Raw genomic sequence first — 16,161 nt, 5'->3', positions numbered from 1 at the left:
CGTATTCTGTGCACGATCAATTAACCTGTGACTGCATCGAATCTGGCAGAATTTATTCATTTAAAAAATTGTTTAATCATCAGGACCGACGACGATATTCATTAATGGAGGAGGGTAGCTCGTCGCCTGAATCCGTCACTGCGTTTGTCAGCCTTTGATTCTTCATTCACGAGCCACTGACAAACGCGACGAGATGAATTCGTAGCAGTACTCGTTGCTCACGCCTATCGACCTCTACCCGGTGATCAATTGGACCGATAAACCTATACCCAGGATTGTTCATCGCCCTGCTCCGAAACCGATGGTTCCCATTCCTAGCAAATGTTTTTCTAAACACCCCTAAGAGCTCTAGGAGGATGGAAATTTCTCCGGACAAACTTTTCCCATTAGAGGTCCCTTCTCATGGCAAGATGGGCAAACAAAACGCGATGCTCCGAATCCAAAAAATCGGCGAACTCTTTGCTCGTAGCGTCGCGACGCTCATGGATCTGCGCGAGCGCGCCAGTCCATTGCGCCTGAGGGGAGAGCGACGACCAGTTTGGTGGGGTTCGTTCAGTATACAGGGTGAGCCGCTACGAAACTATCCACCGGCCGTTAACCTCGTGATAAATCTCGATCTCGATCTTATTGGTAAATCTTAAAACATAAAAATAAATTCATCTGCTGAACTGCATCGTTAAACGAATCGATTCATAGCTTCTGTCGACGGAACGAGCCGCCGTACGGAGATAGTTGCCGTCGACCCACCCCGTGCATAGCCGTAAGGGTAGCTCTGGTGGGGTTGAGCGCGAGGAATCGAGCGGACGCGACGCGTGATGCTCGCAATAGTAGTAGTCCGTCGTAACAACGTCGATGACGTCGACGGAGGGCGCTGCCGACGGCGCGGTCCACTTAATCGTTGCCTGCGTAGTAGTAGCCGGCGGTGGTAGTGAGAATCGTAGTGGCGTGCGTACACGAGGCGACGTGCTCGTGTGACAGAGCACCCCGCGGTCAGGGGAGGAACGGGAGGGGGAGGTCGAGAGACAGCGTGCGCCGCCTGGAGAGAGGATAGCGCGTATATATAGGCGACCGGGAGAAAGAGAGGCGAGAAAAAAGCTGGAGCGAGAGAGGGATAGGGGGGACGAAACGAGCACAGCCGGCGACACGGCGAAACGAAAGGGTGGTTCGCTCGCTCGCGGTTACAGTTTAGTCCCGTGAGTGCGTGGAGTCGTGGCGTTCAAGTCGCCCCGGTGCCGCTTTTAAACGGACGGAAGTCGATTTCTACCGAGCCACAGTTTCCGGTACCGCGAGACGTGCCTCGATCTCGCGCGTACTCCTCGCCTCGTCCAAGGGGATGAGTTTTTTGTGTGTACCGCGTACGTACGTAGGTGTAGAGCAGGGCGAGCCCCGAGGGTGAAAGGGAGAGAAGGCTACGTAGGTGTGTGCGCGGCCGCGAGATTCGTCGAGGGTATAGAGAGGAACAGAGAGGGATAGGTAGAGAGAGAGATAGAAAGAGGACGAGAGAGCGAGAGGTGCAGCGGCACGGAAGTGTGGCGGTGTCGAGTCGTGGTGGATAGTGGCGGTTCGGGCGGTAGGTCGGATCGGTCGGTTGAACATCGTTTTCGTCGTCGTCATCGTCGTCGTCGTCGTCGTCGTCGTCGGCGTCGCGATCGTCGTGGTCGGTGACGAGGGGCGAACGAAAATAGGCTGAGGGAAAAGGAACGGTAGGGTGAGGACGGAGAAGGCGGCGGCAGCGGTTAGGAAGAGGAACGTGGAGAAGAGACCGCGGGACCAGTGAGAAGAGACGCGAGGATGAGATCGATAAGGAGGTGGTATGGGTTTCGCGAAACGGGAACGTCGCGACGCGTGTAGACACGGATAGTAGCTGGTAAACAGACGCGCGTAAAATACGCACGCACGCGCCTCCGGAGCCGGCTTCACGGAGCGAGCACCGTGGAAGGACGAGTCGGTTCTGGACACCGGGAGGACGCGAGCAGCGAGCGGAGATCGAGGACCTGGACCCCGGAAAGCGAGGGAGAGAGGATGATAAAAACGGGGGTGTGATTGACCGGTGGAGCACGATTTCGAGGGAACGAGACGTTCGTCCCTCTTTCTCTCTCCCCCCGCGATCTCTGTCCATCGCTACTCGATGGGCTTTGCCGGTGAAAGAAGGTCAAAGATCGATCGCGGTGTACGAGGGTCGTGACCTCACGCATCCACGGGACGAGCCACGCGTGCGGCACGGCTTTCTACGACGGAAGAGGATCGGGGAAACGAGGAAAGGAGAGAATTGGTTTCGCTCGACGACGACGATGCCGATCGATCGCCGGGCTGCTCGTCGATCGTCGCGTTAGGCGTTGTCGTCAATGCTTGCCGCGCGTCGACGAACATTTTCGCGTAGAGTAGAAGGGCCGCCAGGCCGGTTCGGGGCCAGGTCGCGTCAGAAATCGGATTCGATCGGATGGACATCGCGGTGGATCTCGAAGGATCGAGGATCGACGCACGTGACTCAAGTGAAAGCGATGCGCGAGGTTGATCCGAACCAAGTAGCGAGGCTAGATCGACGCGAATCGTGTAGGACAGAAGTATCGTAGAACATTAGACGGAGGAGTGCGAAAGGGTGGAAGAGGAGCGAGGTGGAGGAAGAGGAGAGCGTTCGAGCAATCGACGGAAGGCGAACGATCGTTGGGTTATCCGAGGAGCAGCGAAACGCGCGAGGAGACTGAGGGAATCCTCCACGAGAAGGCGGAAGAGGCTCGGATAGAGCGCGTGCCACACTAACCGGAAGAAGCGAGAGGACCGATCGACGAATCGAAACAGCGGCGTAGAAACGATGTCGCGAGACCCGTACTCGAGCGGAAGCGGAGTCGGGCCGGGAGGCGGCACTCGTTCGCCTCGCAGCGGTCGTCGCGTAGGCGAACTGCCCACGGTCGACCGTAGCCCGTCGCGGAGCTACGCGAGCGGCCGTGGCAGTCCTTTGGGTCGTAAGAGAGGCACTCGAAGCGGGAACAACTCGCCGGAGCACCTCGGATACGGCAGCTACCATCACCATCAGCTGGGCAGTCCGTACTACTCCCGCGACGAGGACCTCGCCAGTCCCGTGATGCTCGAGGAGAGGGGCAGGAGTATGTCAACCGGGGGCGGTGGGGGCGGACATCACAGATCCAGAAGCGCCTCGAGACCCGCCATGTCCAGCTCGGCGGGCATGTCGGCGAGGTACACCAGCCTCGATCGTGCATCCGCGGGTATACTCGATCACGACCGCGAGTTCGTGCCCATCAGGGATCCCCGTGAACGTAGCCGCGACCGCGGATTGTACCTGGAGGATGAGCTCTACGGTTCGAGATCGGCCAGGCAGAGCCCGAACCCGCACATGCTCCGCGACACCGGCGGATACATCGGCGAACTCCAGCATCAGAACAACGATCTCCAACGAGAGCTCGGGAACCTCAAGAAGGAGCTCGAGCTGACGAACAGAAAGCTCGGCTGCTCGATGAATAGCATCAAGACCTTCTGGAGTCCCGAGCTCAAGAAGGAGAGAGCGCTGAGGAAAGAGGAGAGTTCCAAGTACAGCCTGATCAACGAACAGCTGAAGCTCCTCAGCTCCGAGAATCAGGTCAGTCGACTGCGGATTTTTCTTTCATCCTTGCCTCGCCTCGCCCTGCCGCTTGTTTCCTTCCACACCTGGCTCCTTCCACGTAACGAACCGTGGCAGACACGGAGGGTGCGTAAAGTTCTCGTCGTGCGACCCTTCGGTCCGTTCTCCGTGACCCATTTCCGGTGGTGACACGCGTCAAATCTAGGTTACGACCCGACGGTGTCGCGTTCATTTTTCGCGTCATTCGTCGCGTCATTCGTCGCGTTCCCTCTAGTCGTTTCGAACAATGCCCGCTTTTCCAAAGACGAGCTCTCGCTCATCTCGATCCGATTCTAAAGCTACTTTTTTCTTCCGCTTTCCGATAGACGTGCTTATTGATTGGCCAAAAATGTTGCGCCAAGGGGGAGCCACCGATGTAACGACCCCCCGATAATTTTCTACCCGATAATCAATCGTTCTCCGCGTTCCTCGATCATCCGAAGTTCGTTCGTCATCGACCTAAAACGCGTAAACGTTCGTACAAACGAATTGTCGCTGGTTGTCGCACTTCGATCCTCTCCAGGCGTCGCAACAAGTCCTGTACGAACTCTTTTGCGTTTCCTTCGACGAAACGTGTACGCATTGCCTTCGAGCGTGGATCAATATGCTGGCTCGCGAAGCCGTGTCGCATATTTATATAATCTCCTGACCGAGGTGCACGAAACTTTCTCTAATCAGTGGCACGAAGGTAAAGCCGACCCCTGTTATAGTTATTTAAGAAATGTTTAACACAGATTACTCTCGCTGCGAAACTCGTCGGGGAAGGGGGCTGCGTTCAGAGGTTTCGCTCGATTACGAGCGTGTCACGTGAGCGACGCTATATCAGCCTTAATCGAGGCGTTTAATTCCTCGTCGTCGCGGCTGGAGAGGAGCTGCGCGATTTCGCGCAGTTCCCAGTGAATTGTCGAATAAAAATACTCGTTTTCAAACCGAGGAGATGAGAGAATCGTCGAAAGAGAATTTTTCTCGGAATCCTTCAAACGATTTATCGGATCGTCTGCAATCATACCTCTCGTAGATTATTTTCAAAATGTTCACCATCTGCTCCGTGAATCACGAAACCGAGCCTCGACGTCGTTTTGAAATTATAAAAAAAAATCGAAAATGCATGTTTTAAAGAAATCCGTACTACGTCAGGTTTTGCCGAGGAAAGAATTTCTTTCTATCGTTCCAAGTTAATCACTGACTCTGGTTATCAATGTTCCTCGGTTCTTTACTCTAGACATATTTTTGGCCTGCGTGCATGAGTCATGAGGCGAGGGCAAAGGAACGAGGGAATCTCTGGCCAGCTGCCCACGTTTATTTCTTTTCATCCGGCGTCTGGCATCGCGATGCACGGACAGAATCTATGTTCTTACACCGTCGTCGATCACCGTTCACCCAGCATTGTTCCTGCCGAGGGCCAGTTCCACCGTACAATTGCATAATTCCGACGCACACTCCGTTGCGATTAGTGTTAAAGGTTGGGTTATCGACGCGATGTCAGGTGGGAACGCGGAATCGGCGAGCCAGGTGGATGGGTTTAGTGGGCGGTTTGTGGGAGATTACGGTGAATCGAGAAGAGGCGTATAGGAATCGTTCGGGTTGAACATAGAGAGAGTATCATGCAGAAATAGAACATAGTATTTACTACAGAGACTATTGAATCGAATTTGGTTTCTAAATGCAGTATAGCTTTTTTATTTAAATACTTCTTTATTGTATATTTGACGGTTTGCATAATCAGTTTTAAAGAAGATGCATTCTGAGACGTTTAATTGGGATTTCGTATTAGCACGTTCGACGCCGTTAACAGGGAGCCTTGGAATTGAAGCTGGAGTAAACGCATTAAGTTGCGTCGGGGTCGAAATGAATTTTCCTTCTCCTTTCGAGGCCGCGTACGTTACTCGCGGTTACGTTACTAAATTGGCGTGCGCCGGAAGTGGGTCGTAAAAAAATGCCAGAACTTTTGCAACGCTATCGTTCCACGGACTGATACCCGCTACAAACTGATGAAAAGAGGAAGAGAGCCACGGAAATTAAATCGTGGCCTCGCTTATGAAAAGTAACGAGCGCTTTTTTCGCATCTGCTTGATTTCAGGTATTAATTTAATTTCCCGTTTCAAAGTGACAGCTCTTTGTCACGGAATTAAAATCGTTTTTCGACCAAGGCTGGATCATTGACGCCAGAAGGATTCTTATGCAAAATGAAACATTTATGCGAACCCAGTTAGGAATTTATTTCATTTTTTATGTCAATTCTGTTCTCTGCACTTTTTTCGACGATATTTCTGTAAACGCGTGAACTACGCGGAGAGCTGATCTGCGATGTTAGGGCGATTTGGAACGTTGTTTTGTACGTAGCGAGAAATTGCATAGAATAGCAATCCCTCGGATCTAATTGCTCACTTGACACAGTTCCCGATGAATGAAAAATTAGTTGCTGATGGCCTATTCGCTATGCAACGCGTCGCAGTGTTTCTGTTTTTAAACGTATACTATAGCACGCGACCCAGGCATCAGGATCACAGATCTCCCGGCTGCTCCATTTTTACAGTAACTTATTCTCGAACCGAGATTTCACTCGGTCGAAAACTCAATTTGCGGTTAGGTACACTTGGACCGTATTGCGTTCTCTCAATGAGACAGTCGTCCAGTGAAAACTAGGTCTTGTGTCATTTGCACTCAAGAACTTGATTACCTGGTTTCGAGAACTCGACCGCTATCAAACTTCGATGCGTAAACGTGTTCACGTTAATACGAACATCGAATCTACTCCTATTTTCGAAATACGTACAATCAGACGTCTTATTTTATAAATCTCATTTTCGGACCGAAGATTTCGTGGAACGTAGTTGAATACCTGTTTTAATTTTTGTGAACGAGCAATGTTAACGTTTATTCGAATTTAATTGAGCTGTTAGTGACCGAACGAGAAATTGATTTGGACAGTGAAGAATGAAGATAAATCACGTAGCGCCGTTGACCACAGGCTTCTGTTCAACTTAATGTCGTTCAAGTGGCCACTCTAATGGTTGCTGCTCCCTCGGCTCCATACTTACTCCGATTCATCTGAAACGCAGCAGCTGTCTAGCCGGAGAGAGAGAGAGAGAGAGAGAGAGAAAAGGGGGACCTACCACTACACCGCTGTAATTGAATCACACTTTTGTAACTTTCATTCAAGGCTGACTGAGAGTACAAAACTCGACTCCAGACGCCAATTCTACCTACAGTAACTTCAGACAGGAAATTCAATTGGAAACTTAAGAATTCGTTAGCGGATCTCTGACAGATGCGAACAGAAATATGTTCCCATAGTTTATTGTTACGATCCCTACAACAGCTACCCCAATTCCTTTCTACGTCACACTGTTCTTTCCCGTTCTGTCGTCTGGCTTGCAACTGCCGTTACTCAATAAGAAGTGTCACATACGACTTGTTTATTAATTCTATCAGAACGAATCACGTACGAATTTATTACAACTCGTCCGAGGAGCGCAATTATTTTAGAAATCGATAACCCAGAAATCCGAATCATTTTTATATCTCACAAACTTTTACATCTGTCATTCTGCATGCCTGACGACGATCGAAGTATTCCCTCGTGGAACGATTCGATTCCTCCGATCCAGGAATACATCTATAAAATCGCAATCTATCAGAAACTGTGCAGCTGGAAAGTGGGAAAAGTTTCGTAGACGACACCGGGTGAGAGTCGTTCGGGAAAGTGGCGTATAGCTAGTACAGGTCCGCGTAAAGTGCAGCGCACAGCACACGTCCGTCTATATCGATCGGCCTAAATATATCGAGGCGGATTATTAGCGAGAACCTATGCCACACGGTCTAACTATGGCACGACCGCATTGTTCCGCGAGGGACTACAGAGTAAACGTGTCGCCCGTGGACTTCGAAAATGAATCGATCCGGTCCGACACCATAATGGATCCATTTATTCATTCAACAGCCGTTCGACGAAGTAACAAAACGAATAGAATAAGAATAATCACATTAAGTTACGTATAAAATACAATAAAACGAAATACAGGCTGTTATACTGATTGAAATTCATTTCGTCAGACTGCAGAATTTTTACATTGTGCACAATTTACGCGAACATTTATAAAAGTAATCTCGCGACTGATTGAAACGCTTTGTTCGGTGCATCGGGCAATTCCCGTTTTCATTTCTAGCCGCGTTAAATTCGTCTCGTGGCCAGACGTATAATCTTGCCGTGCTGAATGCGTGTCATCTCGGTAACCCTCTATAAATCACGCTTTGAAGGCGCGCGCGCGCTCCCCATCGGGCACGGTAGCTGTGGCTTTAATGAGGAAGTGACTACGAGCCTGCCAGTCACCGTTATTTGTACATATGTACAGGCTAGGCGACTTGCTTAGACGCTCGTCATCTCACAAAGCTTCCCTCGTTCTCTGAAATTATTACGAGCAGCAAGCAGATTTCGATGTATGCAGGAAACTTGTGATTCGTCTGACGTTGTGATTAGACATTTTGTCTACAGAATAGAAACTCGAAATTATAGTGAAACGTATCGAGGAAGGTCCGATAATCGAATGTTTTCACGGATAATGCAGTGGCGGACGACTGAAACGAGTCGCGGGTGGATTAATCCTCGACATCGATTCCGTAATCTATGTCAGATTACTTAACGGGATGACCCTCGTGGCTATTTCTGTGTACGTCAAAGTCCGTGTTCAAAATCGATCTGTCCCTTGGATTGATGCATTCCTTCTCTCTCTTTTTTTCTTCCCTCCCACGAATGCACCGTCGTTGGTCGATTTAGAGCCGATAAAAGGGAGTCCCGATGCAAATGCATCGAGCTTAATGCTTGACAACGTGCCAGCAGCTCGGTAACAAACATCGCTACCATTATTCATACCGTTACGTATCCTGCGATTTAAAATAGAGGACCGAAACCCGGTAAGGGTCCGTTTCTGTAGATGAGAAATTTTATCAGAATCCTTCTTTCCCCCTTTTCCATTATCAGTAAACAGAGTCCTAACATGTGGCGTGATAAGATAGGCGGAGTCACAGCTGCCTGGGACTTTTGCGAGGTCGCGACTATACTTTCGCGCGATTCACGAGTTTGCTTTTTCCGATAACGCGGCTGCCGCTTCAATTCCGCCAGGGGATGAGGTTATTCCAGCCTCGGGAACAGAGCCGTTCCGGTCATTCTGACTCCGCGATCGTCGAACAATTTCGACGACGACGGCGACGTTTGAACGACCTCCCGATCGATCCGCGACGGGCGACCTCTGTTTCCTCGCCATCGCTAAATTCATGCGAACACCCACCACCGATAGACAAACTATTTTCTGCGTTAAAAACCCAGCCAACCAGAATGTCAAATATATATATATTTTTTTTTATATAAAATTGCAGGGGCTCACGTTTTTCGAATTATTTATTATAAACGTATCGGTAGTAGGCATCGCACACGTTCGATCGAGAGCGCGATATTACACACATGAGATATTAGACTCCGCGATAAGAAGTCGAGTATCGGTCGAATCTGCACGAAGGTACGATTTTTGCTCGCGCAGCCGTCGACTAATCATGGTTCCAGCCAGACCGTTCTCCAGCGGGCAACATAATTACTGGTGCCACGCGTGATACATGGCAGCCATTTCTCGGCTGTGCCCGCGGACCCTTAAATGGATTATCGACGCTCGCTTACTACGCGTTTGCTTTTCGAAAATCTACCGCGAGAAAACTGTTCTATTTGAAATGGTTTCAAGCAAAATCTAAAATAAAGAAATGGGGGAGAAGGAGGGAGAGGTAGGAAGAGGATGATAACGGAGCAGAAGCAGAGGCGTTATCGAGCGACAGGAACTCACCCCTACCCAACCACCCCCTTGCTCTCTCTCTCCCCCCTCTCTCTTTCTCTCAGGTTCCTTCGTCACCTTTGATTTTCTACGTTGCCTCACACACATCTACTCATCCTCTCATCCTTTCACTCTTCCGAACTGTGCTACGAATCAGTCAACTCCTGCTTCCTTTTTCTTTTTCCCACTATCGTCACCACTTCTTATTCTTCAAATCTTTTTTCTCCTTTCAATTCCACGAAGTCCTGTTCCCTCTCCCGAGAGATCCGACGATGTCGAAGCTAAGGAATTTTATCTAATTCAATGTACGATATACATGAGTACCATTTTGTTAAATGTGAAACTTGATGAATCTAAAATAGAACAAAAACGAACGGAATACTCGCTTAAATCGTAGCTGGGCTAATCTTCGAGTCAATCTAATCTTTAAATGGAATTAAATGAGCGTGCTTCGTTAAATACAAGTAACCTCGCTCGCAATAATTGCCTTTCGCGATTACCGAAGCTGATCCGCACGTCGTGTACGTATCTTGACACCCGCTTCAATTTCTTAAAGGACTACAGACAGGTTGAATCATAGTTTGCCATCGTCATGTATTATAATCGCATTGTTTTATTTTATTTAATTAAGACAGAAAAGTGCAGATTGAATATACTTGGTGTGTGACTGGCCGTTCCAATCAGCTGCATAATAGCACACCTCATGCATTTCCAGCATGGTTAAACTGATGAAATCCTTCATTAAACTATCCAGCTAAGAAATCCAGGTAGCAAATAAGGCTAAAACTGCCCTAGCTGGTCGGGAACTATCTCCATTGTTCACGTCCCACCGCGGCCGGTTCACCATTCGGTTTAATTGCTTAAATTCCTTGGGGAACGTCTATTTAGCAACCGGGGTGGTTCGTCGTCCCGTGTATTCGGCCTTCTCAGGTCGAACGCTGCGCGAGCACGTTCGTTTAAACCGAAACGGATTTCAGGATACGACAAAGGCCCTCACGGCCGATCGATAACAGCCCCGTTGACTTCGGCGAAGGGGGTCGGTGGGGTTACAGAGAGCAGCAGACACTTTGATGGAAGACTTTTTCACGGTGGAACGGGTAGCGATCGTCTGAGACTCGATGGATCGTTAAAAGCCCTGTTAGGAGAACTTTCTCAAACTGCCGTAACTCGATACCGCCTCCTCGATTTTTCATCAATGAGCATCGACAGCTCCCAACGTCTCCGTTTACGCGTCTGATGCATTCGCGACACGTGCAGACCTTCCGCTCCTGGATAAAACTTGATTAGTTAATTACTCGAACTAGAGCAGAAGCTTCTCTTTAATTATTCAATTCTGATGTCGTCTCGTTGTGAATTTAGCTTCGCGAGATAGAATCCAGTCTCTGGTTCTTTCAGACCGTCATACTTCGGATCGATCTTCCGAGAGAAGTTCCATTTTCATTTCTAAGGAATCTGCACAAACATCTATTCTCATATTTTTTTCCTGTGAATGTGCCGGGAAGGAATACCTGATCGTAGAACGTCGCGTCGGTATCAGTATTAAAATAGTCGGTTTAAATGGAACACACGGTGACCCACATACGAATTCGGAGTGGGGTCAGAGAAAATCGTTGGATTTAGGTCAGGGAAATTTACATCGTCGGGACGGGGCTACGCGAGCGTGCAGTTTTACGTTTCGCTCGTTGTCCCTCGCGTTTGACGTCATCGATTACTCCACGCGTCACTCGGTCGCATCGGAGCAATTTTATCGCCGAAGACAAGGAGAGACGCGGACGAGGATGAAAAGCAGGTAGACGGCAGTCAGGCTCGTGGACGGTTTGTTCGGGACGAAACACGATGGGTCGGCTTGCATAATTTATAGCATTGGCCAAAGAGAGAACCTTCAGCCTCGATTTCATTATCATTTATTAACCATCGACCGATCGATCGCGCGGCGACCGTTCCACTTTTATTCGATACTCGAGACCGCCGCTCTTCGATACTCTCTGAATCAATCGGGCCACCCCCGCTCCCGCGAAATCCGTGCGACGATAAATTCTCTCGGATCAATTTGCATCGCGACACGCATAGAAACGAGCTCTATCGCGTTTTTTATAGTCGCGACAACAAGAAAATATGCGTCGCTGGCTTCCTAATTCCTCTGTCACTCAACAATTACGATACCGCGTTACGTGGTGCACCGTTGTACACACGTGCTTTGCATATCTGGCTTAAAATTATTTTACGGCGAGAAGGAACGGAGGAGCAGTGTTTAATCAGTAACGTGCACGGGGCCGTTGGGGATCTGAGAGATCGATCTATCGTGCAACGACCTCAGGAAAAATCAGCGGAGCTGCGATTCTTGGTAAAAGCACGCCACCGCGTTTTGCGACCTATTTCGTGTTCTCTTCTTGGAAGCTCGTTATCGCGTGGCACTGTGCTCGTGAAAGGTTCTTCGAACAACCTCCTTCCCCGAGCTTTATTCTTTTTTATGACATGGAAATTTTATAACCAAATAACCCTGATGAAAAGGAGCTGATTAAAAACGAGCCACCTGCGTAATCCTCCAGCCTGAATTGTTTCACTCTCCCCTTGTTTTTATTAAGCAGCTTCTTTCATTATCGTAAAATTATCCACTCGCACTTTGCTTCACATAAACAGGCTTTTATGCAAAATAAAACATTTATGATATCAGTTATAAAAATGCATTTTGCATCAAGTTTGTATCGTCGTCGGTTTCTGTACTTGCTGCATACTGGTTACCATTGGTTCAATGGCTGAGCAGAATTATCTCTGTGGTCATGAAATACATGAACGATTGAGGAACGATTTACACTCGTTCCTCATGGGCTCGGAAAGACGGTAACTGTTTCATTAACTCGTCGCGGGATCGGGTTGTTTTCACGAGGGTTACACGCCGGGGTAAGAAGAAACGGCACCGTGAGATAGGATTTACGCGATGGTTAATAGGATCTCGTCTTAAGAGGGGCTTCGTTTAAACTTTAAACCCCCGCATCATCTTCGTTCCTCCGTCGCGTTTGTCCTCGCGTTCGATAGTAAACTGTGTCGATGGACGATACCGATATCGCACCCCCGGATCGAGAGGGTGGCATCGGGTTCCCACCGCATCAAGGGTTAATCGAGGGCTAATCGTTTTGAAACGAGAACACCGCGCGACACCCTGTACCGACACCCTGGTTGTGACACGCTCGAGGGTTGCCGTGGTTCCCCCGTGAAACACGATGCTGGACGTTCACATCAGATTTTTACTCATACAACTTTATACGAGTTTACACGATAAAATGTGATGCATTATAGCAAACGATGTTACGTTTAACAAACAATTATATGTATCTGTCACATGGTTTTCTATGATAAAAATGCTACAACAATGTTAAAAGTGTTTGAAATAAAGAATATAACGAATGACCTGTCCAATGTTTAACACGGATGACTGAAAGTATCAAACAGAATTAATTAAGAGTACAGTGCTATTAGAGTGGAACTGGGATAGGGAAGTAGGGTAGGAGAGTAAAGGGGAATTCGGCCATGGCTCGATGGCTCGATTTCGTTATGGGGGTGACTGACGTCAGAGGGTGGCGGGAAGCACCCTCGACCTCCACACACTTCGTGGCACGCCTCACAAGTATGTGCGCGGAATCAGGTCGATCGTCGTTATCGAACGGGAGGAGCACTTCCGATCGTCACGTAGAAACCCGATATATTTCGCTTAAAAAGCGGAATTACGATTCCCCAAGGGAATTCGTTGCAGAATCATTCCTTTGTAATACAATTAGGCTACGGATTTTTATGCAAAACGATGTCAGCTTGATTGTACAATAGTCTGCATCTCTATTATACGTCTAGACGCATTGTCACGGACTGGAAGGGATTTGATTCTGAATAAAATAGTCGCACGTACTGCACGCGTAATCATCCGGTGCTTCTTTTCGTCAACGTGTTTCCTTCCCTTTGACGCAAGCGTCGTCATTAACGATGCCTAACGAGCTGGACGAAGACCTTGGAACAATGTCCACTGAAAGTTGAGTAGGGAATTGCGGCAGCGGAAAATAAGACACGATCAACAAAAAAGGAGAATAATGGATGTATTAAAAGTTTAACAGAAAATGAGACGCAAAAGCCTGTGACGTTAGGGAAATGTGCAAAGCGCTTGAACGGTAGTCGAAAAATGTAAAATTAAAAGGGACGAGTGGAGAGGTATAAATAAAGAAGCGCCGTGGGAGGTGAAAGAGATTCAGTGTAGGATCAAGGGAGACGTGAAAGGAAATAAGGTAGGAAGCGCACCGGAAGTAGCGTAAAGGGGGCGGGCTGGGGCATGAAAAAGCTTTCTCGAGTCGTGGGGTCCAAAGGGAACCGCGCACGACGATCGAACTTCCGTCTGAAATATTGACTTTCCCCGTGTGTTTCACACGCTCCTGGGTGAAACTCCTCGAGCAAGCAATCGGCCACCCTCTCACAGTGTGATCGGCCGATTTTCACCCCTTACTCGTCTGCCGACGTTCTTATTTCGACGTACGATCGCGCAAACCAAGGGAATCCGTGCTCGGGACAAATCATACATACGACGTAAAATGGAAACCAGGGAATACTTTGACTCAATACGTCGAGGAAATCGATGAGAATATGATTTTATTTCAATTTTTTTTTCTATAATTGGTCGTACTTTCGTGTTGCAGAAACAAAGCATGATGGTCCGGCAACTGGAGGAGGAGCTGAGGATGCGGATGCGAGGGCCGAGCGTGGAGGTTCAGCAACAAATGGAAGTTCTGTACAACGAGAACGAGCACCTGACACGAGAGATCGCCATACTTCGTGACACGATCAGGGTAAGGTGCTCGTTGACTTCCACGAGCGAAAGTTCACAAGCTGAAAATTCTGACTGCAGACTGTGCATAAAATGCACTCCTCAAACTGATATCATAAATGATTTGTTTTGCATAAGAATCCGTGGCCTAACAATCAATTCCTCTGCTGCTTATATTAAAAAAGGAAATGCCAGATTGTTTCTACTATGAAAAGGCGTAACCCTGAACTTGTCAACGTTCTTGAATTAAGAATCCTCCTCGGTTCCTTAACAATGCAATGGGATTGGCCTTTTGGAAATAATGAATTTTCCACGAAGAATAGGGTGTCGTTGGCTTTGGTTCAGATTGAAATCCGCCGGAAGAATGGCGGATCATTATAATCTTGAATAATAGAAGGCGCGAAACGGGGGCAATGGCAGACGAACCCGGGTCGCGAATTTCAAAACCTCCGGCCATCCTTCCTCGCGATCTCGTTTCCGGTTCTCTGTGAACGCCACGGTACCTCCGCGAGTCCTAAATCCCATCTGCTTTATCATCCCACTATTATCGAATTCGAATCGAATTGAAAAATGACGAACCGAATTCTTAAGACACGTAATCACGTCGTATCATCGTTAGATGTTATTGTTTCCCTGTCACAATTGCATGCATCTCATCGTTACACAAATTAAAAGACAATCTCTCAAAATGAATTGCAATTTGTTGAAAGGCAAGAATGCATAAATTCGATAAAAAAATGAATTCTACCGAAATCCGAGAATAGTCATTTCTCCAATTTTTATTGACTCATTGTTTATGCAAGTAAATGCTCGTTAATAATGACGTGGTTACGAATTTTCATTAATCTAGTGACGATCTAATTTTCGCCGAGGCGAGACACGGAGTCCGGAGTTTATTGATCCAACATGGGGGTGAAACGGTCGGATCGTTTTCGGCGCCACTGGATGCTAGATTTAACGGAGTTATTGCGGGAGGCTAAATGGTTGTTGCCAAGATTTCCGGAAGCATCGCTGCCAGACAATCGGCCGTTTACCTCGAACGAAGCTTAAACCCTCTTGTCTATTTCGGTTCCCCGCTTGGGTGCCCGTCGAACCGCACCCATGGGAGAATGGGATCGGCTACTGAACGGCTCGTGCTAAGACGTTGATCAAACGAGTCGCACGCAGCCTTGTTCTTACATAATCTCAACAGAATATCGAAGTAGAGATATTAAATACCGCACAGTCTTACACTGAAACTTACAATGAAAGTTGGAATCATTTTTTATACTAAAAAATCTGTTATTCCCTTCGATGGATCGGAATTAATTAGACTTAATTTCTCTGGAGTATATCATTTTCGTTGAAATTCTTTGTCAGAGTCAATATGAGTCGTGTTCCCATTGCCAAATCTAGGAAACGGATGGCTCGAAGGAATATGTCTGATATTAAAATCCACCTATATCAAAATCTCCTTTATCGATTTGGTCGACGCGACAACGACGACGGTTCCAAAAGTACGGGCGCAAGGAAGTAGAATCGTTCGATTGAAAATTTGGCCAGAATAAGTTAGCCAATGTGTACCAGGCCGTAGACAGGTCAAACGTGCAACGCACTGGAAGCAACTGGTCGCCTTTGGCCAGTCGCCAAATTATGCAGCCGCTTTCCGGCTACGTCCCTGCAGCCTTTATTATCGAATACGTCCATCGGCGCTGCTCCTCAAAATTTAATTTCTCACGCGACGAGCAACCATTAGCCTACGCGTACATTCCAGAGTAAATAGGATTTTTATGCAAAATAAAACAAACGATGCACATTTAGTTTAAACATGTAAGATCTCTGATAGAAGTTTAAGGATGTATAGGAGTATACAGTTAATCCCAAAAGTTTATCTACTTTAGAAAAACGCATTTGCTATAATTAAAAAGAAATCAGACTTCGGA

At 47.9% G+C, this 16,161-nt stretch overlaps 1 protein-coding gene across 2 annotated transcripts in view; it reads left to right on the top strand.

Annotated features, from left to right (window-relative positions):
- Nucleotides 1-1,101: 1,101 nt before the first annotated feature.
- Nucleotides 1,102-16,161, top strand: part of brp (ELKS/RAB6-interacting/CAST family member bruchpilot) — a 42,642-nt gene continuing 27,582 nt past the window's right edge. The window contains exons 1-2 of one of the 2 annotated variants that reach the window (XM_026814444.1): nucleotides 1,102-3,595; nucleotides 14,112-14,261. In XM_026814444.1, coding sequence (XP_026670245.1) covers nucleotides 2,813-3,595; nucleotides 14,112-14,261 — 933 coding nt within the window. In that variant the 5' untranslated portion in view covers nucleotides 1,102-2,812. The remainder of the gene's footprint in view (nucleotides 3,596-14,111; nucleotides 14,262-16,161) is intronic. The other variant, XM_026814446.1, reaches the window with a different exon arrangement.

This window comes from Ceratina calcarata, unplaced genomic scaffold (assembly GCF_001652005.2).
Source record: "Ceratina calcarata isolate Rehan_Ccalc_2016 unplaced genomic scaffold, ASM165200v1 scaffold12, whole genome shotgun sequence".
NCBI classification, from domain to species: Eukaryota; Metazoa; Arthropoda; class Insecta; order Hymenoptera; family Apidae; genus Ceratina; species Ceratina calcarata.
This window is presented reverse-complemented; position numbering and strand designations above follow the sequence as displayed.